Raw genomic sequence first — 27,139 nt, forward strand, 5'->3', positions numbered from 1 at the left:
ATAAAGTTTATCTCCTTTCAGATAATGGTGAAATATTTAAATGCCTTAGAGCATTTGATCCTTCAACAGCAGCTGTTTGAAAGTTACAGGGCAGTGCCTGTAACTCTTACAGATCCTGCTTCTCCCCTTTGCTGTGGCTTCACACTGAATGGTGGGAAGGGCATATTTTAAAATAGCTCTGCTGCCTCTCAGAGTTAACTTTATTTGTTGCAGAGGAAAAAAATATCTTATTAGGGGAAGCAATGGCCATGCCCCAATGAAAGAAATATTAGAATATTAGATATCAGAATATTAGAGAAATACCTTTGGAGGGGAATCATGTAAAACAGTTGAAAGAAAGCAAAACAAAGTTTAAAATTATGATCGATTGTATTTTAGAGGCTTTCCAGTACCATCATGTGTCTGTAGACTAATAACTACATTGGCTGAGAGCATTTCTAAACGGCTGAGTCATCATTTAAGTTTCAGTCGAGTGCTTTTGGGAGACTTCGTTTTCACCTAGCCACTCACTTAAAGCGTTTGCCTTCAGTCTTTAAAGCCCTTAGAAAAAGATGAACATTTATGCTAATCAAATATTTCTTCCTTTATGTCTCTTCTATTTGATTATTGAGACAGGATGTCTTTCTAGTTGAAAGAAGCTGTAAATAAGTGTGGAATTATTCTGTTGCAGAATATGGCTCAAGCCTGGAAGATGACGTGGTGGGGGATACTTCAGGGTACTACCAGAGGATGTTGGTGGTCCTCCTTCAGGTATTGGGTGGAGACTATTTATGGTTTGATTAAAAAACTCTGAAGCTGGACTGATCTGAATCTAGTTAAGTAAGGTCATTTAAAATTCTTTTAATTATTTCTGGTACTTGCTTGATTCTGGCTTTGTGGTGCCTGTGTTTGTGTTTCAGAATATCTGACCTGAACTCTTCATAGCTAACTCATAGTGTTTTTGTTTGTTTGCTTGTTTGTTTGGATGTCACTTTCCTCTTTTGTTCATAGAATTTAAAATCAAGAGGGTCAGTTTGGTTTTGGACAGTGCTTGTGTGATATTGTAGGACTGATAAGGTCTGATATGGTACTTTATCTCTTGTAGGCTAATAGAGACCCTGATGCTGGAATTGACGAAGCACAGGTTGAACAAGATGCTCAGGTGGGTGAGACTTACTATGTGATGACTTGCTTATGACATATTGAATCATATGTCATTGAATGAAAAAAAGAATCCATGCTTATGCTAATGAAAAATACATATTTATATATTATATATGTAGTATATAATATTATATAATATATAATGGCATCTAAAAATAACTTGGTGGGTCCTTTACAAATCATAAGACCCATGTAGGTCGATTTCTCACATTTTGATATGGCCAAAAAATATTTTATCCCAAAGCTGAAATGAAATAAAATAAATTATATGGATAGTGAGTTCCACCTAGATGTTATTTTTTTCTGTGGTTGTGGAACAGTCACAAAGTAGAGAATTTTACCAGAAAAACAGGTAAATTCTTCTGCCAATGAGCCAGTCAGTCTCTTGGCAGAGAAGGATATAGAAGAAAGAGTAAAGTATTTTAGTGATAAATTGTGATTTATCACATAATAGATGAAGTTAATTGTAGGATTTGAAAATTCCTCCACCTTTCCTCTGGTAGAATTCTAAATAGGATTGTTCTTTTTGTCAGCTGCTCTTTAGTGACTCCCAAATGAAATTTTGTACTGAAATGGCTTTTCAATCCCATTATAGTCTCAGTATGGTTTATAAAGTAATCAAATGTAGGAAACAAGTATTAGGAAATTTGAAACGAGGAACTTGAAAACTGGAGATTGATAATAAAGAAATTACTCGGGTTCCTGCAATCACATATCGTAGTCCTGTCTTTCTGGTCACATGGTTCAAATACAGGAGGTATTGTGGGTTCGGCTCCAGACTATGCAATAAAGTATATATCACAATAAAGTGGATCACATGAAGTTGTTTGGTTTCTCAATGTATATATAAATTAATGTTTACACTTACTGTTTATACTTACAATATTTATATAATTACATCGTTGAAAGGGGAAAAGCCGTATTCTCTCCTCCAACTGACTGTTCTCTCTGAAGAAGCCATTGGGTGTGTGAACTGACTTTGCTAATAGGAGAAAGGAGGGCCTTATTCTTCTTTTCAGGAGGTTGATTTCCTAATGGCTGTGGGATGCCGGCATTTCTTTGTGTAGCTGGAGAGGGAAGAGGCGAGGAAACAGAATGTTTGCTGAGGGCCGTCTGCAGTGTTTGATGCTTGCCTCACTATCCCTTAAAAAATGCAAACCTATTGTGTCCCATCCCTGCTTAAAATCTTAAAACCCTTCCGTGGATCTCATTGTCCTCAGGGGAAACCTCAAGTGTGGTTTTTAAGCCTCCTTGTTTCCTGTCCCTTGCTTGCTTATGCCTCCAACCTCTCTCTTACTTGCTCTTTCTCCTCCCGCCCCTTCCTCCGCCCACTCGCCTAATTCCTCTTCAAGGGTCTGTCCTCAGATAGGCTGCTTTTCAGGGTGCCCTGCCTGACCCCCCTAGGTGTGTGTCAGGTGCTCCTTACGAGGAGGACTGTAGCATCTCAAGCTTCCTGTCCCAGTGCTGGCCACCTGATACTGAAGCTGCCTGTTCACTTGACACCCACCCAGGGCGCCCTGAGCCGTCAGTTCAGTTAGCCTAGCATATTGGCAGCACTCAGTAAATAACTCAGGAGTGAGTTAGTGTCTAACTCTAAAGTAGAGGGGATCGTTTCAGTTTTTACAGATGAGGAAACGGAGGCTCAGGGATTCAAGAAACAAGCCCATGGTCCCCACTGAGTGGTGGTGGAGCCTGGGGTTCCTGCCTGCACCTGTCCAACCTCAAAGCCCTCTCTCTTAAACTAGATGACAGGCTCCGTGTTCTTCCCTGTTAGCTCCTTTCTCACTTTCTCTACTGTAAAACCCGTCTATTAAGTATAGATTGGAAGGAAGGAGCTAGCTTAACCCCGCCTTCTTAAGGGGCAGGGCCAAGGCTGCCTGCAGACCCACACTCCCTGCTGTTAGGGGCTTTGCTCATTGCTGAGACCACCTCGGTACTTTCCCAGCATTCATTGTCTGTAGGTCTGGAGGTGACCGTGCTGGTTCTCACATTCCTCCTCTCAGGAGTAGGGGTCATGGTCACAGGGAAAGAAGCCAGCTTTAATAATCTCAGATGACTGTGGTGAGGCCTCCATTAGTGGGCGGTGGGTCGATTTCCCAGCACAACTGGTGGTGTAATGAGATCGCTGCTGCCCTGTGAGCAGGAACAGTACATCTTTATCTCGTTTCCATTGATGTCTCTGCTCGGAGCACTCACTCTGAGAAGCAGTGCTTCTCAGACTTTTCTGTGCAGGTTGTGACTCAGGAGGTCTGGGTGGGATCTGGGATCGTATTTCTGACAGGCTCTCAGGTGACGTCCATGCTGGTCAAGGGACTGCACTTTGAGGTCAGGCTGTGTAAGCATCACTTAGCTCTCCTGCAGGGATGTGACCATCCGGGACCCTGAACGGAAAGCTTTGTACATCTGAAAACTGACTTACAAAGTTACTTTAAAATATCCCTGAAACAGTATCCAGGCTCTCCTTACCTTTTCAGTGACCAGGAACAACACAGCATACAGTCTTTGATTTGTAAAAATGTATTTTTATTAATTAATTCAGCCTGTTGAAAATGATCCTTTCAGCATTATAAAAAGGAACACACCCATTTATACCTTGTAGAAAGAGTACCTGGACTGTTACCACTAATGGGAATTTAAGATTTCTTAATTGAGAGTAACTGAAGGGCCCTTTCGTAAGCTTTTGAATTTTTTTTCTCAACCGATACCTGGCACTAAGAGAATTCCTATTATTTCAAGGATTTGATAAGCCACAGTGAGTCATTCACCTGAGAATTGAACATTTTGTAGATAACCCACTTTTCTTTTTAACATTTTTAATGTGTTAAACTGATTTTACCTCCTTCCCCACCAAGTCCTTGTTTTGTGCTTTCTCTGGAGGGAAGGTTGAGCTCTTCAAGGAAGTGGGGGAACAGTGTTTATGGAGCACCTACTGTTGGTTACCTGACATTGCTCAGTGAATTCATTATCTAAGTTACAAAATCTCCAGTAATAACTCCATAGAAATACTATTCCTAGTCTGTAGATGAAGGCACTGAAGCTCAAGAAGACATTAAGTAACTCATCTAAGACTCAGATGAGGACAAGGACCAGGTCTTTTTTGACTCTAAAACCGCTATACTTTGCTTATCAAAGTGTGCTTGGGCTGCACCGTCAGGCCCCCTCTGAGGACGGAGGACGGTGAGGAGGTGTGAGGGCCCCTCATCCAGGGTGGCTCCATGGATGCTAAGCATCCTCATTCAGAAGAAAGGACCCTCAGGTTAAAACAAGACAAAACAAAACTTGTAAATACCGCTCTGCGTGAAGATGCCGTCGTTACTGCTGTGTATGATTTACTTAGTAGTAGTTCCAGAATAGAGACTGATACCAAACATAATCCTTCCAAGAAAATTAAGAGATGGTTAAAAATAGCCATTTCACCAGTTATTCCCGTACGACAGGCTTACCTGCTATACCTACTCGGGGAGATTCCTAGCAATCTAGCACAGTTGATAAGGAAGGAGGGCTTCAGCAGGGCTTGCCGTGTGGTACAGGATGAGCCCCACACCCTCCTAGGTGTTACCGTATGTGTCTATCTTACCTGTATGTAGTGAACATACTAGAGGTAAGTAACCAGTATCCTCAGAATGTTGGTATTCATAGTAATTTTTATTTTTCAATGATTTTTCTCTTTTTCACAAAATTTCTCAGTGAACATATTTCATTGTAATTATATGTAAAAAAGTTATTTTAAGATGGGTCTGTAACACTGTGATACAGTTCTAAAGTTTACATACTTTCATGACTTTCACACTAACTCCTTTTCAGTTTGGAATAGCATGCTCACATGACCAGGATTGGTGTTATTTTTCTCACTAAAATAAATTAATTTCCAAATTGAGCGTAAAGATGATTCTCTGGAAATGGAAAAAAAAATAAATCTGTAACACTATATAATAATAATCTATATTCTTAAACATAATGTGATAAGAATTTTGACATCCAAATACGTGTTCTGATCACCTCCTATCCTTATTTGTTTTGCCATTTGTAGGCATAAGGGCAGCTGCAAGTAGCAGTCTCAGCAAATTGCATTCATCTGGTTTTAATAGGTATACTTTTACCTTGAAATGAATAAAGGGTAGTAAAGACATTTTAAAGATTCTTTGAGTTTTAATAAATTATCTATGTCTTAATAAATAGACTCAGATATAATGGTATTTGTGTATGATTTTATTTTTTCAGCAAGTATATGAACACTGGAAAGCATATAGTCTTTTCCATGTGAAAAACTAAATATGAACACTCATACTGTTCAACAAGTATATGTTAAGTGCCTGCTGTATGCCAGGAGCTGTGATACACCCACAGCCTTTCAGTTTTATTGTGATCTTTTAGAAATGGGGAAACTTCCTGTAGCTAGCATTGTTTAAATTTCACTTATAATGAGAAAATACAGAGTTTCCTTTTTATCATGTGTTATTGAACAGCTGCAGAGCAGGCAAAACAGAAAAATGCAGACACCTTAGCTCCTGGTTAAATTTTTTCCCTGTAAGTGGATGCATCAACAGTGGGGTAATCAGAGCTTTCCACCAACCACACCATTGCTCCTGAATGACTGGAAGTTATGGTAGACCTTTTGGGAACATTTAACTTGGCCTTATTGCTATGCCTTATCGCTCTGACCCACTAATCTTCTGTGGCACAGTTCAGGGGCAAGGTCCAAAGTCGTCCCAAGCTCAGTGAGGGGAGTTTCAGAGTAGGAAACATTAGAATTGAAAAATAGGAGATGAAGAATCAGGTAAATCAGCATTCAGGGACTAAAACACAAGTGTGATGAAGAACATGGAAATGAGATGGAAGAACAGTTTATTAACTGGGGTTGAAATTTTCACAGGCTTTGTTTCAGGCTGGAGAACTTAAGTGGGGGACGGATGAAGAAAAGTTTATTACCATCTTTGGAACACGGAGTGTGTCTCATTTGAGAAGGGGTGAGTGAAAAAAGTGTGTATGACACAGGTACTTTGGTAAATTTTTTTTCTGTATGTAATGGTTAATTTTTAAAGTACAGGAGCCAGTTTGTCAAAATTATCTGATGCATAACAGACGCTTACTAAATGAATCAGTTTTTATATTTCTTTCTTTTGGTGACCTCGAGAAATCTCAATTCTCTTTGCTATTGTAGCTTTCACAAAACTAGACATCTTTAATCTAACTCTCTTCACTGTCATATGATGATTAGGGAGGTGGGCCTCTAGATTGTTACTCTCATAGTCACAAATCACCGAGCTGTAGCTCCCTACAAGAATTTCCTCCTAGATAGTGGTACCTAAGGGCTCATTTCTGGATATTCATCAGTATTTGTGTATCAGGTAGGAATGAGTTCAGTGGCAAGTGACAGAAAACACTATTAATAGTGGCTTTAAAAATTGGGCTTTCTGTAGGTAGGATTCCTTGGCTGATTTGGCAAGACCTGGGCTCTTTTTCTTTTTCTGCTTCACCCCCCTGAGTGCTTTGGTTTTCTTTCTCATGCTTGGTACCTCTTTGTCACAACGTGGCTGCTGTTGCTCCAAGCATATCAACCATTTTTGCTTCAAGAAGAAAAGAAAGGGGTAAATTAATAGCTGTCTGTTGCTTTTAATAAGGAAAGGGAAAGATTACTCAGAATCCTCTCCAACAGATTTATTTACCTTTAGGTCTCATTTAAACTAATAAGGAGGTTCTGGGAAGTGAGTAAACAAAGAATATTTATAATCCATTGTTTAGGGCTTGGCACATTGAGGTTCTGAATAAAATTAGGGTCTCTCAGCAAGGAAAAAGGGGAGATTTGTGTTTGGTAGGAAAGTACCTGGTTAGAGTAAATACCTTGTTTCTGGAAAGTGATTCTTATGTGATTAAGAAATTGCTTTCCTGTTTTCTAGTGTTTGACAAATACATGACTATATCAGGATTTCAAATTGAAGAAACCATTGACCGAGAGACTTCTGGTAATTTGGAGAAATTACTCCTTGCTGTCGGTAAGTAATTTTTTATTGTGTATGATATTTGTGGTGTTAAGAGCTGAAGTATTTGATTCAGTTGAAGCTGTATCTGAAAATAGCTAGCTGTTTCTTCATGAAAAGATCTTACCTTGATATTTGGGTGAAGCATACCCCTAAATTTCCAATTCAAAGTCTGTTTTGATGTTGGAAATACATGATTTTCTAGTTAGTTCATCTAATTCTATGGGAATACTAAGAGAATTGTTTACAAATCATTTAGAAGCTGCATTAAAAATAACACTATTTCACTGTGAACCTGAAATGTCATTGTCTCAGAGGCGTGTAAATGTTATTTCTGACACCTGTGGAATTCTGCTTTTCTTTTGAATATCGTTGTCACAGCTTTGAGGCCGACTGAGAAATTAGAATCTGATTTAGAAAAAGTATCTTTGATAACCGTGGAAAATGTGATGGTGACTGTCTTCCTGATTAAATAGTTTGATGTTTAATTTTAGCTAAATATTCAGAGTAACCTAGAAAAATTGGAGAACTGAGTTTGTGCAGTTTATTGTAGTAGTAGATATTCTTCTAGTCCAGGGAGAATGTAGCTTGTGAGTCGCCTGTGGTCCTGGTCTTCATATGGGTGTGGAGGGAAGCTTTGGCTGCTGTTGTTCCGAGTATTTGGTGTTGAGTTGAAGTTCTTGTGCTCTCTGACTTCTGGAGAATGAGCTAAAAATGTGCGTGAACCAGGACTAACAGTAACCTTTCACTTGAGTCCACTGTTAATGAATTTTAATAGAAAACTTTTAGATATCCCCTTTGTAACTGGAATACGTGTAAAAATTATGGTGTTTTTAGTTTTGGTGGCTGCTTTTCTTAAGCATTGGAAGAAAGAAAATACTGCTTCCCATTCAATGATGTGTTATTTTGGTATATTAAGGAATTCTCATATGATAGTTTCTGAAGCTAAGCAGATTGAGTTCTGAGCAGCCCTAAGGTACTGTCGATTTGTACATTTTCAGGGAAGACACTCTTTTCTGTTACCAGTTTATCTGGGTATTTCTCCCAAAACGTATGAGTCTCACGCCGCCCTGTGTGACTCACGGATGTTAAAGAATACGGAGAGAATACCTGGATTAAGATTACAGGCAGATGTCTAAGGTTTGTCACAGATTAGAGAGAGTAAGTAGCTTGTATTATTTGCTTGAATATATTGAAGTGAAAACTCTGAGGATGTTTGTATAATTCACTGGGGATGAAAAAGGTTGTGGCTTAACAGCCCAGTCTGCCGAAACTGCCATTGCAGAAAGGTGCTCATAGAACAAAGGGGCACTGAAACCCCTGCACCCCGTGTAGCGCTCAGAACTGTGAGGAGAGCTCAAGCCAGGATCTGTGGAGATACTCGGTAGCAAGGAGGTCAGAGCAGCTTGCAAATGAGCAGTTAGTTAGCCTGTGTTCCTTGCATAGTTTTATATAAGTAGAGCTGTAAGCCTGGGGCAGCTTTTGATTTTTAATTACTTCATCTTTTCTCACATCAGAATAGCATGTGACCATTATATTACTTATTTTCTTAGTGAAATCCATTCGAAGTATACCTGCCTACCTCGCAGAAACCCTCTACTATGCTATGAAGGTAAGTGCATACGTTGAGTCTTCTAGTTAATTTATCTCTCTAGCATGTTTTAGATAATAGACATTGAGTTTTTTTCTCCTTAAAATGTGTAGTTCAATTCTGCTAAATTGTTTTACTTTATTGATTCACCCAACTCAGGGGAGTTTGATGATATAATTGACTTTTTTAAACAACGTGCCTCTCTTTCTTTTTTAAAGGGAGCGGGGACAGATGATCATACCCTCATCAGAGTGCTGGTTTCCAGGAGTGAGATTGACCTGTATAACATTAGGAAGGAGTTTAGGAAGAACTTTGCCACCTCTCTTTATTCCATGATTAAGGTAGTAGAACCTTTCCTTAAATTACACATAGAAATCTACAGCAGACCAGTATGTATCATGCAAGACATGGATGGGAGAACCCAATTATTGTGTTAAGTTTAAAATTTTACTGGTATGATTAGAGCTATGAGTTACAAAGCTTGGCATAATGTTTTCCTGGAGTATGGATGATGGCTTCCGAGTGAAAGATTGGCTCTTGGTGAGCTTAGAAGCATTATTTAGTAGTGGTGACAGATGACTCACCAAAACCCAACCCCTTGTCCACGATAATAATGTGTTCTTTCTCTCTTTTATCAGTTCCAGCTGTCTTATCAGTTCTTCCTTTCTTTTCATGTCATGGTCTTTTCTTCCTTCATTGTCTGTTATCACCTTGTCTCTGGTATTGGTTCATAGTTCAGGAAAGAACAAACCAGGTGTTATTAGAAGTAAGTAAAAAGCTTAAGTATTACTTTAATTTTTGTCCATTTAAAAGCAGGGGACACTGTGGCCTATAGTGGAATTTGGCTTAAGACCTTTTGACTTCTTTTTCTCTTCCTTCCTTCCTTTCTCTGTCTCTGTCTCCCCCTCCCTTTCTTTCTTTATATCTTTCTCTCTTTTTCTCTTTGATAAGGGGGAATGTAGGCTGTATGCAAAGCAGTATCTCGGTTGAGCAAGATTTTAACTGTGTGTGTGTGTGTGCTCAGCTGAGCAAGATTTTGTGTGTGTGTGTGTGTGTGTATGTGGTGTGTGGCGTGGCTGGGCTGAATGAAAGGCAGAGCTCTTCCATGCATACATCTGTGTATAAGACTAACAGAAGCAAACTGTATCCTGCCCCTCTGTCTCTGACGCAGAGCCATAACAGCCAGGCAGTCCCAGCATTGCTCCTGTAGCCAGATGTGTACTACGTGATGGAAACTTACATCTTGTTTAGAAAGCTTGGCCTTAGCATGGTTGTAAAAGCATCCCTGTTCTCTGTGTTCCTAGAGGGAAGAACATACCCCACTGTCTTAGAACTGTGCTTTTAAGGGGTAAAATTAGGGATAAAGCTAAGCGAAGTCCCATCGGTAGGAAACTGCCTGTATAACATTCCTGATGTGAAAGTCACACGCAGAGAGATTGTCCACTTGGGAGAAAAGTCATATGAATAGTATTTGTTGTCAAATATGTCTTAGTTTCATATTTTCTGTGACTTCTGTGAGTCACGGAGGCTAATGGAGTACATTTGGGTTTTAGGGTGATACATCTGGGGACTACAAGAAAGCCCTCCTGTTGCTGTGTGGAGGTGAAGATGACTGATGAGCGCCGGGGGGCCCTGGCCCGGCCTGCCGTCCTTCAGCACATCTCGCTGCGCTTCTCATCCGCTAGCACTTGGCGCGTTGCCTTATTCGTCCTAGCATGCTCTGACCAAACGTGTATGCTGTAGAAGAGAGTAGTGGTGCTCCTTTCTGATCTTCCATTAAGATCTTTCTCTTTGACTGTTGTAGTACTGAAGTGTACTTATGTTACTGAGACCAAAGTCTGGATCTTTCATACTTTCCTTTAAGAGATCCGACTGCTTGTAGCTTTTTTTTTTTTTAAAGCTTCATTTATATTAAACTGATAACCGTATTACCTTAATCAGAACCTTAGCCTTGGAATTGTGAACTCCTGGAAGTGTTATTAATCAAGTTTGCTACTAAATTAAACCTGAAAAATTATGATGGTTGCATTCAAAAGATTAATGAATAATAAACATTTCCTTCCTCTTAATTATGTGTGGGTGTGTTGAGAAAATTTACTTAATTTACCTGTTTGACAATGATGTCTTTTTTCAAGCTAGTCAACTGACAGTGGTGTCAGTTAACAGATGAATTTATAGTTGGCTTTTGGGTGAAAAGCTTGAAATATAGTACGGAAAAATGAATTTCTTCTGCAGTGTGGAATGAGGGAGAGGTTGAAGGGGGTCTCTGATTATTGGTAGCATGTTTACATGGACATCAATTAAAGCAGGGTTTATGCTAGTTGCTTAGTAGAAAACTGATTTTAAACTTAACCTGAAAATTCAGAGTGCTACTTTTGACTCTACTTTTATTAACTTGTTTTTCTTGTTTTCACCTTCTTTGAGATAAAAAAGCAGACAGTAGGGAGACAAAAAGAGAGTTTCTTTCTCTCTTCTAATATTTACCTTTCAATTTTGTTTTCAAACTGCTTCGGTTGGTGTCAATTTCACTTACTCCCTTAGAGATGCATTTTGTTTGTTTTGTTTTTTTAAGGAAATGATTGTTGTTAATAAGACATTTTAAATAAATGGACTACTCTCCTGTTGAAAACTTAAATAGTGATACTATTTTTTTCACAAGCTTGGCTGGTCATCAGAATAACCATGAGAGCCTTAAAAATTATGAGTGTATACGTATCACATTGGATTTTTTTTCAGAAGCTTCATAGGGGATTCTGATGCAGAGCCAAGTTGACAATCAGTTGTCTCTACTCCCCTGCCTTCCCAGTTTTATTGAGATACAGTTGACATACAACACATGTTTAAGGTGTACAGCATAATGACTTGACTTCTATGTATTGAGAAATGATTATCACAAATAGTTCAGTTAACATCCATTATCTCATACAGATTTAAAAAAAAAAAAGGAAAAAATGTTTCTCCCTGTGATAAGAACTCTTAGGATTTACTCTTAGCAACTTTCAAATATGCCATATAGCAGTATTTTTTAAAATATATTTTTATTGAAGTATATGGTCAGCAGCAGTATTAACTATAGTCATCATGTTGAACATTACATCCCCACGACTTACTTATCTTAAACTGAAAGTTTGTACCTTTTGACCACCTTCCTTCAATTCCCCACTCCCTACCGTCTGCCTCTGGGAACCACAAATCTGATCTCTTTTACTGTAAGTTTTTGTTTTTTAGATTGTACATATGAATGAGATTGTACAGTACTTATCTTCTTGTTACTTCACTGAGTATAATGTTCTCAGTGTCCATTCACGTTCTCCTAAATGGCAAGATTTCCATCTTTTTTATGGTTGAATGATATCAGTGTGTGTGTATCTGTCTCACGTTACTTTATCCATTCATTTGTTGATAGATACTTAGGTTGCTTCCATATCTTGACTATTGTAAATAATTTTGCAGTGAATGTGGGGGTGCCTATATCTTTTTGTGTTAATGTTTTCATTCTCTTTGCATAAATACCCAGAAGTGGGATTGCCGAATCATGTGATAGTTCTGTTTTTAATTTTTTTTTATTGAGTTATAGTCAGTTTACAATGTTGTGTCAATTTCTGGTGTACAGCACAATTTTTCAGTCATACATGAATGTAGTCAAGACTTGTAGCTCATGGTGAAAAAATACGAAAATGAATACATGTTTTTAATTTTTTGAAGAACCTCCATGCTGTTTCCATAGGGGTTGCATCAATTTACATTTCCACCAACTGTGTAGAAGAGTTCCCTTTTCTCTATATTCTTACCAACGCTTGTTTTTTTCTTTTTCATAATAGCCATTCTAACAGGTGTGAGATGATACCTCATTGTGGTTTTGATTTGCATTTCCCTGATTAGTGATGCTGAGTACTTTATGATGTACCTGTTGGCCATCTGTATGTCTCCTTTGGAAAAATGTCTGTTCAGATCCTCTGCCCACTTTTTAATTGGATTATTTTTGTTGCTATTGGGTTGAGTTCTTTATGTGTTTTGGTGTTAACCCCTTAACAGGCATCTGATTTGCAAATGTTCTCTCCCATTCTGTAGGTTTCCTTTCTATTTTGTTGGTTTCCTTTGCTGTGCAGCAGCTTTTCAGCTTGATGCATTTCTACTTGTTTATATTTTCTTCTGTTACCTTTGCTTTTGGTGTCAAATCCAAAAAAAAATCACCAAGTTTGATGTCAAGGAGCTTGTCACCTATGTTTTCTTCTAGGGTTTTTGTGGTTTCAGGTCTTACGTTTAAATCTTTAATCCATTATGAGTTAGTTTTTGTGTATGGTGTAGGTTAGTGGTCCAGTTTCTTTTGTATATGGCTGTCCAGTTTCTCCAGAACCATTTACTGGACAGACCGTTCTTTCCTCGTTGTATATTCTTGGTTCTTTTGACGAAAATTGACTGTATATGCATGGGTTTATTTTTGGGCTCTCTGTTACGATGATCTATGTGTTTATTTTTAGCCCAATAACATACTACTGTTTTGGTTACTATAACTTTGTGATATAGTTTGAAATCAGGGAGTATGATGCCTTCAGCTTTGTTGGGGTCTTCTGTGGCTCCATACAAATTTTAGAATTGTTTGTTCTGTTTCAGTAAAAAATGCCATTGGAATTTTGATAGGGATTGCATTGAATCTGTAGGTTGCTTTGGGACATTTTAACAATATTATTCCAGTGATAAACATGGAGTATCTTTTCATTTATTTGTGTCTGCTTGAATTTCTTTCAGCAGTGTCTTGTAGTTTTCAGTGTACAGGATTTTTTTATCTACTTGGTTAAATTTATTCCTAAGTATTTTATTCTTTTTGATGCAATTGTAAATGGAATTGTTTTATTCATTTCTCTTTCTGATAGTTCATTGTAGGTGTATGGAAATGCTGCAGGTTTTTGTGTATTGATTTTTTATGTTGCAGCTTTACTGAATTCATTTATTAGTTTTAGCCTTTTTTTTTTTTTTGGTGGAGACTTACGGGTTTTCTTTTTAATATCATGTCATCTGCAAATAATGACAGTTTTACTTCTTCCTTTCAGGCTGCTGTCTCATGCTGTGCTGTGAGTGGGGGTAGCCGGTTAAGGATAATGTCTTTGTAACAGTCCTGTGGGACATACCAGTGCGAGCGCTGCTGGCCACCAGAGACAGGTGACCGAGAAGTGTCACCTGAGCAGCAGCTGCGAACGTTGTTGCACCGTGCACAAGCTCCCTGGGAGACACTGGAGACGAGTGAGGCAGAGAGCGTACAAAGATGGTGCCCACTTGCAGCCATCCCTGGCGAGCACTTCTGTAGGTCCCTGTAAGTGTGCCAGGCCGGAAGCCTAGCCCGCAGGCCGAGGTGCCAAGACAAGCAAACAGGCCTCTTTTCACAGAAAGGCTGGGGGTGTGTTTTTGTCTGCTGTCTGTGCAGTGCCTGGTGGGGGCAGCCCACCAAGAACTGTCTCTCCATTTGTTACAGCCCCACACGTACAAGCCATGCTGGCCACCAGAGCTGGGTGATCAAAGGGTGTCCCCGGGGCAGCAGCCACAAAACCCAGGATACCAGATATACGCACATGCTCCCTTACGGGACATGCAGGTAACCTGGAGCGTGGCAGCGGGACAGTGCGAAGACAGTGCCCGCCCTCCAAGGTCTCCAGAGAGATTTACAGTCAGCCCTTAGGTGTGTGTTTAGTTAGAAGTCTGCCCCTTAGGATGCAGCTATGAAGATAAACAATCAACCTCTTTCACAGAGACTGGGCGCCTCAGTCTTTGCATCTCTGCTGTGCCCTGGGGGCAGCAGCCAGGTAAGAACCTTTTCTCCATCTGTTACAGTTTCGTGAGACCTGTGAGTGTGAGCCACACTGGCCACTAGAGATGTAGACACATCTGAGCGGCAGCTGCAGAATTGAGGCACCAGATGGTGTCTAAGCTCCTCTCCAGAGACACCAGTGGCCTGGAGCGAGGCAGAGGGACGGTGCGACATGGCACCTGCTGGCCTCCATCTCCGGAGAATATTGCAGGGGGCCGTTAGATGTGCGTTAAAGTAGAGGCTTGCCCCTCAGGCTGACACTTAAAGACACTCACATAAGCCTCTTTAACAGAAATCTGGGTGCTTTTCAGTTAGCTGCCTCCACCCTGGCCTTGGGTGGGTGAGTCTATGCCAACCTTTTCAGAACTGTTGTTCAGTTTGCTATAGCCTTGTGGGTGGGTCTCATGGATGTGAGTCCTGATAGTTTTCAAAGCTAGCTACCTGGGGGGCTTGTCGGGTGTAGGTGTTAAAATTGGGGTACCTGATGCTGGGGTGCCTCAAGCCTTTAGCTGCTCAGGGAGAAGCTCTGGAATTGCATTTTCCTGCACGATTGTGGGTTGTCGCGCCTTGGGTGGGGTTTGTGGTGAGATTGTGTCTCAGCCTCTCCTATCTGCTTCAGTGTGGGTTTTTTCCTCATTTGTCTGATAAGTGGGAGTCACTGAGAGAGGTGAGTTTTTTCCCCCAGAAGAAATTGCTTCCTACATGGCTATAGATTTGGTGTGCCTGTGAGAGGAGGCGACTTCAAGATCCTCCTATGTTGGTAGCTTGAACCAGACTCTTGGTTTTTCTTCCTTTTCTATGGATAAGGTGAATTATATCAATTGATTTTTGAATATTGAACAATTTTGCATTCCCAGGATGAACTGCACTTTGTCATAATGCTTTATCATTTTTATATGTTGCTGGATTTGTTTTGCTAATATATTTTTGAGGATTTTTGCTTCCCTCATGTTCATGAGGGATATTGGCCTGTAGTTTTCTTTTCTTGAAATGTTTTTTGTCTAGTTTTGGTATCAGAGTAATGCTGCCCTCATGAAATGAGTTGAGAAGTATTTCTATTCTATCCTGTGCAAGTTTATATAGAGTTGGTGTGAAAATTTTCCTTATATATTTGGTAGATTTGCCAATGAAGCCTGTCATGAAACTTTTTTGGGGAAGGTATTAAACTGTAAATTCAAATGTCTGTCTGTCTGTCTATCTGATTTTTAATATACAGACATCAGTATATGTATTTATCAAACACTTAATGCCTTAAAATAACCTGAATTATTATCTTACAGTTCTAGAGGTCAGAAGTCTAAAATCAGCCTCACTGGGCTGAAATAAAGGTGTCGGCAGGACTGGGTTCCCTTCAGGAAGCTCTATGGGAGATTCCATCTCCTTGTCTATCTCAGCGTCTAGAGGAGACCTGCATTTCTTAGCTTTTGGGCCCTTCCTCTGTCTTTGAAGCCAATAATCAATGCACTCCAATTTCTTCTTTCTGACCTCACATCTCCTTCTCTGACTCTAACTCTTTCCCTTTTTAAGGATCTGTGTTATATACACTGGGCCTACCTGGGTAATCCAGGTACTTTTCCCATCTCAAGATTACTTCTGCAAATACCTTTGTGCCATATGACGTCACATACTCACAGATTCTAGAGATTGACATGGACATCTCTCTCTCTTTCTTTTTTTGGTGGGAGCAGGGGTATTTTTCTGTCTCCCACAGGTGGTCTCCAAAAAATGGTTTTGTAATATACACAGTATTTTCTCTTTGTTAGGGTAGGAGTGATGTTCTACATCCTAGGTTTAAGTGCAATTTCCAAATTATATACTCTTAGTTTAGCTGACATAAATGGGGAAAGACATTTTATTACTTGATTTGGTACTTATACTTAATGTTAGTGATCAGAACCCTCTGGGGATGTTTTTCTCTCTTGAACGTGTGTGCGCGCGCGTGTGCACACGTGCACGCTCACACATTCGCTTAAGACTCTCCTGCCAAGTCTGTGGCAGTCTGCCTTGTGCCCAGGGGGTGGTGCTGTTGGCGTAAACTTACTTCCTTCACAGTTGAACTTCACTTCTGTTTTCTGTTTACGCTGCACTTTCTGATTTTTCAGCTTCAGAGAGTATTCCTCCGCAGTCTTCCTCACCCGAACACTCAGACAAAACTGAATCTAAACGTTAACCCTCTGCTTGGTTACTCAACTGTCAGTAGCTTAGAATCATCCTGTTTTGCCTGTTGTAGAACGTTCAAAGCTGTTTTCTAAAGCACTGGTTCCTCCTTTCCCCTGTGGTCTTTGGTAGTTAATGAATTCCCACCTTCCCGCCTGCTCCCCACCCTTCAGTGGAGCACTGAGCGTGTCTCCTTCCCCTGTAGAGTCTTTGGATATTTTCTATGGATGACGCACATTTGTCTCCATTTTTCAACCTGACAACAGTTAAAAGACACAGCCAGAGGTGCACATAGAGAAGAAGAAAAAGAATAACAAAAAACTCCAAAACCTGCAGAATGAATTTGTCCTCTGGGTTTTGATATTTGAAATAAAGGAATATTTTAAACAGTTAAATTCACTTTTAAAAACCGTTGTCCCTTATACACCAATGTCTAAAACGACATTCATCACAGATTCCACAGATGAGTCTGCCCTCCCGAATTCCCTGTTTTTGATGGTGGCTCTAAAATTCTTCTAATTATTCAGTCCCCAAACTTTGGGAATATTTTCGTATCCTCCCTTTCTTTGTCCTTCATGTTAAACAAATTATCACATCCAGACAGTTCTTCATTATGTCTATCACATCTACCCCTCCTTTCTGTTCCCGCTACTATGCTATTTCTGGAATTAATTACTTTATTTGGACTACACGAATGGCTTCTTTTTATTAAAGAAAAATTTCATTTTTATCAAAGGAATAAACACCCCAGTTTAAGAAGTTGAACAGCATGGAAATATAACATGCTGTTCCCCCTTGGGGTGGGTGTCAAAAGCCTTAAACATTTTCATCATTTTCCATTTAACTTTTTTCCAGGAAGTTTCATCCGTATTTCTGAGATATGTGTGTGTGTATAAAATGTGCTACTATATATCCTACTATTTCCCTAGTTATTCACTTCGAGATTTTCTGTTGGTTCCCTGCTATGACAGATGGCAGTGAAGCTCCTTTATCCCACTTTCCTTTTATCCTCCCCCTCCTCTCAGCATCCTTACGGTGCTCTTCTGAGTTCCTCTCATGGTTACCCATGTAATTTTAAACAATATATTTACATTTTCATTTCTTCTTCCAACAACAACGGGAAGAATCTCTAGACCCCTCACTAAGGGAGATTAGGGTACCAGAGACTCTACCCTCATCTCTCCCCTTTTCATCTCCCAATTCTTGTCAACTGTAATTTTGCTTTTTAAATGGTCTGTGTTAACCCTCTATACATTCTGCTCTATGATCCCTATGAAGTCTTTTGTCAGTATATTGAGTCTTCAATTTGAAATAGAAAAGTTAAGAATATTGACAAATAGCTAACCTAACTCTGTTCTATGAGTTTATTTCTCTCCTTGTGTACTTATATCTCCTAGCCTCAAGATATCTGCCTTTATGGCTTCTTAGTGCCTGTAATATCCAAGTGTCGTGGGAAGTCTATGGAACTGTCCCCACATTTTTCCTCCTGGTATTTCTTTCCTGGAGCTGCCACCCTTTGGTTAGACTGATCTCTCTCTCTAGGCTGGCTACACACGGGACACCTCTGAATACCAGCATGGGGGTGGCTTAGCTCTGAGGGTGGCCGTACTCACCAACTGACCTGCTTCTCCTTATACGTGCCTCTCAATGTTTTAAAAAAGGACTTTTCTCTTTTCGCCTTCCCTCCTTTTCCACTCTCCCTCGCTCCCTCCCTCCCTCGCTCCCTCTCTCCTTCCTTCTATTCCTTCTTTCCTTCCTTTTTTCTGTGCCTGGAGGAAGGGATGGGGTATTGGTGAGTGAGGCTCTAAGCTCCAGGGTATTGTATGTGGATGTGCTTTGTTCCACAGACAAATGTTAAGTTCTCCTGCTTTTAGGTCCTGCAGGCCGTTCTCCAGGCTTCTAGCTATCACTAGATATCCGTGAGTCACAAGCCTTCTGGGGGTGCTATGGGACAGATTGCTTTTCTCTTCATCTGCAGCCTCTTTTCTATATATTTTTGGTTAGGGCTTTATCAGACACCTCTTCTCCTTCCCTTCTATTTCCCAGACATTTGATGACATCTCTCTTGTGCTGATGGCTTCTCTCCCATTCTCTTTATTGTGAGATTTTTAATTCCTTGATGCTCCCTTTCAGAGTCTGGGGTTCATAACTGCTCAGACCGCCGCCACCTTGAACCCGATGTCCTGAGAGGACTTCTTAAGTGCCCTGCTGTTCAGAGCCCTTCTGCTGGTCCGGGTCCTGTCCATCTCTGTGCCCTTGCTCTCCCTAGTTCCCTTTGTACCACCCCTGTGTCTCTTTTCCGGAAGCTTGACCCTGGCCAGTCAGGTTGACATAAAGAAGACAGCGTCTGCACTACCTCCATTCCTCCCTCATGGAGGATGGTCACCAGTTGCCCTGCTGGGCTGTGGACGGGAGTCCAACTGCTGCTCTCTGGGTCCCAGATTTGTCCTGAAGACAGGGCTTCTGCCTCTTAGGCCCCAGACTCCCAGATTTCACTTCTGCTTCCTTTCTAGCAGCTTTGTCTGGGTCAGCCTCTGCTCCTGCCTGCGGGCAGTCTTGTGAGTCAGACACTGGGTAGCGCAGCTCAGGGTGATCCCAGCTGGCGTGCCCGGGTTCCCTAGTCCCGTGTGCCATCTGCCTGATTGAGCCTCCCGCCTTCTCCTGAGAATCCAGTTGCAAACTGCTGCCACGTCTCCCCTGAGGCAGCCACCTCTTTGAGCACTTCCTTGTTCTCCTGGTTGCTGTTCCTTCAGTCTGCCTCCAAACTGCACTCTGACCTAGCACGTTTTCTGTCATCAGGCCCCAGCTTCTCCTCTCCTTGCCTGCTTGGATTGCTACAAGGAAAACAGAAATACTTCGTGTGTCCATCTGTTGATATACCACCCTCCAGTTCTACACATCCTATAACCTAATATTCTCAATAAGGGTAATATCACCCCTAAGAGGGTAAATGTTGATTTCTTGGGGGCTGAAAAGAATTCACTCTTTTAATGTATAAAACATAGATACATACATACAATGCATAATCAGATAAACAGTATATCTGTAGTATTAAAAATTCATGGGGGTGGTGCTTAGGGAAGAATGTCTTTGAAAGCCCGTGTGTTGTGTGGGCAACAATGAAAGAGCTAGGAAACGCTACTGTAACCTTTGCCGCTGTACTCTTCAGGTACCATTTTCATCATCTCTCCACTGGCCCAGAAGCCATCAATAGCTCCCCATGATCAACTTGATAGAGCCTGAATCTTGTTCTGTAGTTTAAAGCTCTTCCTAATTTGTCCCCAGCCATCTTTCCAGTCCTGGCCCTCACTCTTTGCCTACATAGATCATCCCCTGTTCACAGCCTCCTAACCAATAGCCTCTGCCTTCTGACTTGGCTCATACCAGATTGCGTGGGTGGCCTCTGGCTGGCAGCTGGGGACTTGGGTTTTGAGAAGGTTCCCATCGTAGATGCAACTGACAAAAGCAGCTCACTGGGCCTAAACTCCACAAACAGTATGGTTTATGGTGCACCTCTGCTTCCCTGCTGGGAGTCTGGAATCTGAGTACATGCTAGGCAGAAGTGCCTATGTGACCAGCCCTCCAAGAAAAACTTTGGGCAATGAGTCTCCATTTCAAGTTTAAAAAAATTTTTTTTTTAAATGGAGGCACTGGGGATTGAACCCAGGACCTCATGCACGCTAAGCATGCGCTCTACCACTGAGCTATACCCACCCTCTTGGGCAGTGAGTCTTTAAAGAGCTTTCTTGGCCCACGACTTTACACATGTTATTACAACCTACTGCTGCGAAAATTAAGCATGTTCTGGGAGACTCCCCTGGACAAGGACTCTTGGAAACTTGTGTCTGGTTTCTTCCACGCTTCTCTGCATGAAGCTTTTCCTTCGCTGATTTTACTTTGTGTCTTTTCACTGTAATAAATTTTATCTGTGAGTATGACTATGTGCTGAGACCTGTGAGTCCTCCTGGAGAATCACTGAAGCTGGGGGTGGGCTTGGGGATCCCCGACATAACGTGACTAGTGGTTTCTATTGTCCCTGTGGTTCTCAGCCATTCCTTCATGAAATGAGAGTGATAGGAGTCTTGTTGCCCAAAGGTGGACAGTGAGGCTTAGCAGCTTTGGAAGGAAGGTAACACGAAGGCCATATGTCCATAGCCTGTGGTGGATTGTATCGGTTAAGTTAGCTGAGCTGGAATTGTGTTTTCTAGAATTCCCTTTCCTGGATGATTTGGGGTTAGCATAGGTCATGAGAGATATTTTGCACAAGGTTTGGAAGGCAGAAGTGGAACAGCAGTCATTTTGCTTTTTATGCTCTAAAATTTAGTGAGGTGTCATTTATCCACGGGCTCGTCTGGTCGGCACGGGACAGCAGCTGGGCTTGCATCGAGTCAGCTCCTGCCTCATCCTCCTCTAGCCCTCCCAACTCCTGGACTTGGTGTGTGTTTAGCTTTATGATGGAGGGCACCTGTGTCTCCTGTAGGACACACCCATCATCAAAGTTGGAGACCTGGGGGTAGTAAGAGACTTGGGCAGGTTCCAGTTCACCCATATGGGTCCAAGCTCAGCCTCCCAAGTGTTGGGAGAGGCGGTCCACCACGGGCGCTCATGTCCATGGATGTTCTTGCTGCGTGTGCCAAGAATACAAGTCTCTCCTTACCCGGACAGTTGTCAGGGTTGTGTTTACAATGAGCCACCTTGAGGATGAAATAATATCTCCAACTAGGACAGAGAACAGGTTTGCTTACTGCTTACTACACTTACTTACTTTGGTGAATTTTCCAGACTCAGTATTCCTCTGCTATGACATATATGTGGCATCCATCTGGGACCCTCTGCATTGCCCCCATGGGACCTGGGGGACTGGGGAACCCAGACAAACATCGTGCTCATGCTGCTTGCTATCCTGTAACAGAGTCCTTTATCTCGTGTCTTCTGCCAGAATTCTTAAACTGTAAAAGGCCAGTGGAGGAGCTTGTAAGTAGGTTAAATTCCTAGACTCTTCTGGTTTGTCCTTGCTTCTTCCACTTTGCATTCATCTTCCCTTCTTGACTATTTGCTTTGTGGACTTCAGGCACCAGACATAGAAACACAGACTCAGATCCTACAATTGTGTAGGGATAAATCCCCCAAATAAATGCTTATTACATCTATTCCCTGGTGGATCTGCTTCTCTGATCAAAGCCTGGTTAATCCAGTTTCCCTCACAACCAGGCTGATCAGTCTCCTGAAGTTCCATATGGTTGTAAGTTCTGTATCAATATAATATTTAACATAAATATCAATGTTTAATTAAGTATCACTTAATGGCAGCAGAATATTTCACCCTGGGTAGGCTAGACATAATTTATAGACCCAAATTTTTGGCATGAATAATACTCGGCCAAGTCAGTCTAATTATTCTAAAAAGAAAAGGGATTTGTGAAATTGAATTAGATTTTGAAAATACCTTTACCTTTCTGTGTTATTAATTTTGTGTAAATATTGGAACACTCTGCTATGTATTATTCTAGTATTTCTATTTCATTTGTTTAGATCTGTACTACCTAAGATGCAGGTTTGGGAGAGAAAGAAAGGATACTAAAAGAGAAGGCAGTGAAGCCAAGTTCAGGTAAGGCCCTCTATAAACTCTGTGAACATTTTCACATGCTTACTTGCTATAAGAGTTCGTTTTAAGGTACAGCCAACAGAGAAACAGCCCTGAGTTTTGGATGGAAGGCAACAGGAAAATGTGCTTGGGGACAAATAATATCTGCATTTTTTCCAGTTGAAGAGTTCAAATGACTCTGTTCACTAAATATGATCTTTAAAGAGGGAGAAAATCATGATTTAGGTTTCTTAGCAATGAAAATGACTATTATTTTGCTCTGTGCAATTCTGCTTTTGTGGTGGGGAAACAAAACCTCTTTTGTAGAATAATTCTTCTGGCACAGTGTCCAAACTGTAAAATAGTTTAACTATCCTAAAATTGCTGGAATGTAATCACACCTATCATTATTTTAAGTAGCCAGCATATATGAGAAGAGGTTCTTGCTTAATGTAGGGTAAAGGATATGACCTAAGAATGATCTTTTCTACTGAGAAAGAAAGAGAAGTGAAACACTCAACTGCAGGGTTTTTTAGGGAACTGATTACCACTATCTGATTTAACGCTATATCCTTAGGGTCCAACACAGTGCTTGGCACAAAAGAGGCGTTTATAAATTATTTGTTTAATAAATGAATGATGAGGAATTCAGAGAGAGAAGCATCAAGATTTACTCCAGAGGGAAGAATCCTCTGGGGCACAGATAATCCAACTAAATTTCTCAATTTGGAATTAAATTTCAGCAAGGACTTACCAATCATATTATATATGATTTCCTGATATGAGTGTTTATTATTTTGATTTATCTTGTTCTATTTATATATTCAATGAGTTTTTGGAGCAAGGATATTTGTGAAATATTTTTCAAGTCTATGTATATCTGTGAATGTCATTTTGTTATCTTCCCATGAAAAATAACATGGTTATAAAATATGGTTTTTTTTTTTTTTTTTTGAAAGCTGTAGATGTTTCTTTTTTCATTTAGCACTGTGGAAGAAATTAAAAAAAAAAAATGAGACCAATCTGTATTACTTTACCTTTTCCTTTCACCTCTACCCGCCTGGAAGTTTAGAAGTTTTTTTTTTCTTTATTGTTTTAATTTAAAAAACTTTACCAGGCTGTGTCTGAGATGAATTTCTTTTGGTTGGCTTTCCCTGGAATGAGGCTGTTTGAATCTGAGACCCCAAGATTCTTTTTAAAATTTAGATGATTATTTAATTATAGGTTTGATTTTTCTAATTTTTTTGGTCTCTCCCTGAGGAAAAAATAGAAGCCTTAGGTCAGATCTCTCTTCTCTATTCTCCTTGGTTTTCATTTCTTTATCATTTTTCTCTGTGCTTTGAGACCATGTGTGATATTTGTCCTTTCCCTTACATTCTCAAGTTTTTGTAATGTTAATTCTGATCTTTTCTTCTTTCCACATGAATTATGAGTGTTTTTGAATATTTACTTTCTCTGCAGTTTTCTTATCAGGCACCCTTCCTGTCTTGCCATTTTATTTCAGGATGTTTCTTCTTCATGCCAACTACATCTTTTACATGGAGGTCATGTGGTCTGACCTGTTGTAGAGGATGCCAAAAAGTCATCGGTTTATTTAAAAAAATGGCTATTATTTGCAAAAGACTGCTAAATCTTATTTCTGTTAACACAGGCAGTTCCCTCAGGAAGAAATTAAGAAAATAAGTGACAGCTTCATAAAAATTATTCCTTGCTGGCACTAATCCCGCTGCCACTAAAACATGTTGAATAAATATTTGTGAAATATAGTTCTGTAAGGGAGGCATATTGTTAGCCTGTCTAGAAGATGCATATGTCTCACAATAGCACAATCCTAAAAATATTTCTGGTAGGAGGAAAAACAGGACGTCATGGTACTTACAAAGTTATTTATATCCACAGGTTGTTGAAGTCATGCCTGGAACTTGAGAAGAGGTTTATCCTTTGGAAAAGCTTAAAGCTTTAAGCTTAAAGCTTAAAGAGGGCTGAGCCCTCTCTGATAGAGTCTTGGGGGGAACAGAGAAACTCTGGGTTTACAGGAGATGCTGGCAGAATGGAGGTAGGGGTAGGGATGGGGCATCTTACGGGGGCTGGATGCTGGCTCTAGTTAACTGAGATGTGTGAGACTGGGGGGAAAGAGTGAATACATATGTGATTTCTGCTAAGGGTGGACGTAAGTAACTGTCAATGTCCTGAAACTTCTGAGTAAGGGTCTTGAGATCTTTCTTATTTCTTTCAGGACAAATACTGTACCCCTACTCTATGCAAAACACGCAGCGGGCACACGTTGTCTAAGACACGGTCCCTGCAGTCAGGTGGTTTACAGCTGAGCTGCACTGACTGTCAGGTCTTTCACACTGTGCCGGTTAACCGTGTGTGGCTGAGAGCCCTGCGGGGCCGGGGCCGGGGCCGGATGCCCAGCCCCTTGTTCTGGGCTGCTCTATTTATTCTAGCATTTCCAGAATTCCATGGAGTAATGGCACATTATAGTATGAATAACTTTTCATTGTCTTCTGCTTTTAAAAACATTTTAAGGGTAGCATATTTTGAAAAATAAGATAAAAAAGGGAAACCAAAAGAAGTTACTCAAAACAATGACAGAGCTAACCACTGTTAACATTTTAGTGCATAACACTCTCCTTTTGAAATAGCCATTTACTGTATTTTCCAATGAGAAGTTTTACAAGATGTTATATATTTAACCTGACTCTTGTTTTCCTGAATATGTGAGTCCTTAATTTTGAAGTGAATGCAACTAAATTATAACTAAGGATGGGACTAGAATTAAAAATACAAACTATTATAGTCCACAGATGACAAGAAAACACTATCATTTGATGTGTAAAATTCAGAGAATAGTTGAAAGTATCATTATATAATTAGTACATGTTCACAGAAAAATTAGAAAATATGGATATGACAGAAGAGACACAAGTCATTAGTAATCCCAGTGATAACCGCGGTTAATATTTTGTATTATGTTCAAAGACTATGCCTTTCTTGAATTTTTTATAAGAGTGCACATATATTTTTTACCAAAATGGGAATCACAGTTTACAAAATGTTTCATAACTTTATTTTTTTTCACTTTTCCACTTCCTTCCAGTCAGTAAATATATTTTGACTGTATGTTTTTCAACATCTGCATGGTATTCCATCATATGACTATATCATAATTTATACAGGATGATTAAATTGTTTCCAATTTTTCATTAAAATGCTGAAAAATATATTCTCTACATACATTTACCTCTCATTTTTATTTCATTGATAATATAATAGACTTTTAAAGTGGTAAAATATATTAGCCAGAACACAGAAAGAATCTTGACTGTCTGATGGTTTTATGTCAAGGTGTTATCACTCACTATGTACTGAAGATCTAAAGCTATTTTTATCAATTGGTGTAAGAAAAAGAAAAAGTGGTGGCAGAATAATCATTTATGCACAAGGCCAAGATACATCACTTGGGAAGTGAGAGAGTGTGGAAGGACTTCTCCCAGACAATTATTTAACCAGGTCTTATATGACCTCAGTCAACTGAGTCTCTGACCTTGGTTTTGAGCCTGATCACGCTTTAGTTATTACAGGTTGGTTGGTCAAAGATTATATAGGGTTTACAATGTTTAGACCAGATACTAGATTTTAGAACATGAGTCATATAAGAAAGACAAAAGGAAGCACGGAAATTGAATAGAACACTGTACTGACTGAACTAAGTGTATGACACATATCTTGTTTGAGATGAGAAGAAATAGCTAGAGTTGGGGATAAATCTCTGATGAACATAATAGAACATTATATTTTGGAGGCAGTAAGTTAAGACTTTAAAAACAATAATGAACACTATCAGATCTTAGAATTTTACCAGACAAGATCCAGTAAATCATGCAGAAGTGAGCAGACTCAAGGACCTAGAACCTGAATCCAGATGCAGGAGGTGGGCTGCAATGAGCAGCTGTGCAGGACATGGACGCCAACACAGGGGCTGGGACTCAGTTGACCCCACGAAGATGAGCAGGTGATCTGCTAAGAGACAAAGAGGTAGTACAGTAAAGAGATTGTATCCTTTTCCCCCCAAGTTTTATTGAGATAGAACTGACATACAGCACTGAGAAGTTTAAGGTATACAGCATAGTGGTTTGACTTATACATATTGTGAAATGACTACCACAGTCAGTTTGTTAACATCCACTGTCACATATAGACACAGAAAAAGAGAAAAATGTTTTTTTCCTTGTGATGAGAACTCTTAGAATTTTCTCTTAACAGTTTTCATATATACCATTTATCAGTGTTGTATAGTTATCATGTTGTACATTACATCCCTAGTAGTTATTATCCTTTAACTGGAAGTTTGGACCTTTTGACAACCATCCAATTCTCCCTCCCCACCTTTTTTTTTTTTTTTTAATTCTACATGTAAGTGAGATCATGCAGTATTTATCTTTCTCTGTCTGACTTATTTCACTTAGCATAATGCCCTTGAGGTCCATCCATGTTGATACCAATGGCAGGATTGCCTTCTTTTTTGTGGGTGAATAATATTTCATATTATTTCATAGTAAATGGTGGCGAAGCTCATTTATTCTACTTTCCTTTCATCTTCTCTTCCCTCTTCTCTCGGCACCCTTTTTTTTTCTCTCTTTTTTTTTTTTTCTGGTTGGTTGGTTGTTTGTTTTAGGGGGAGGTAATTAGGTTTACTTATTTTTTAATTTAGTTTTTTCTTAATGGAGGTAGTGGGGACTGAACCTAGGACATCATGCATGCTACGCACATATGGTACCTCTGAGCTATACCATCCCCCTGCCCCAGCATCCTTACAGTGCTCTTCTGAGTTCCTTTCATTGTTACCTATGTAACTTAAATAATATATTTACATTTTC

General features: G+C 40.0%; 1 protein-coding gene across 1 annotated transcript in view; it reads left to right on the forward strand.

Annotated features, from left to right (window-relative positions):
* The window catches only part of ANXA5 (annexin A5), a 28,368-nt gene extending 17,587 nt beyond the window's left edge, over positions 1–10,781 (forward strand). Inside the window, exons 7-13 of the mRNA XM_010985539.3 lie at positions 671–750; positions 1,085–1,141; positions 6,017–6,110; positions 7,041–7,136; positions 8,675–8,733; positions 8,931–9,053; positions 10,266–10,781. Coding sequence (XP_010983841.1) covers positions 671–750; positions 1,085–1,141; positions 6,017–6,110; positions 7,041–7,136; positions 8,675–8,733; positions 8,931–9,053; positions 10,266–10,328 — 572 coding nt within the window. The 3' untranslated portion in view covers positions 10,329–10,781. The remainder of the gene's footprint in view (positions 1–670; positions 751–1,084; positions 1,142–6,016; positions 6,111–7,040; positions 7,137–8,674; positions 8,734–8,930; positions 9,054–10,265) is intronic.
* The last annotated feature ends 16,358 nt before the right edge of the window (positions 10,782–27,139 follow it).

This window comes from Camelus dromedarius, chromosome 1, assembly GCF_036321535.1.
Source record: "Camelus dromedarius isolate mCamDro1 chromosome 1, mCamDro1.pat, whole genome shotgun sequence".
Classification (NCBI taxonomy): Eukaryota; Metazoa; Chordata; class Mammalia; order Artiodactyla; family Camelidae; genus Camelus; species Camelus dromedarius.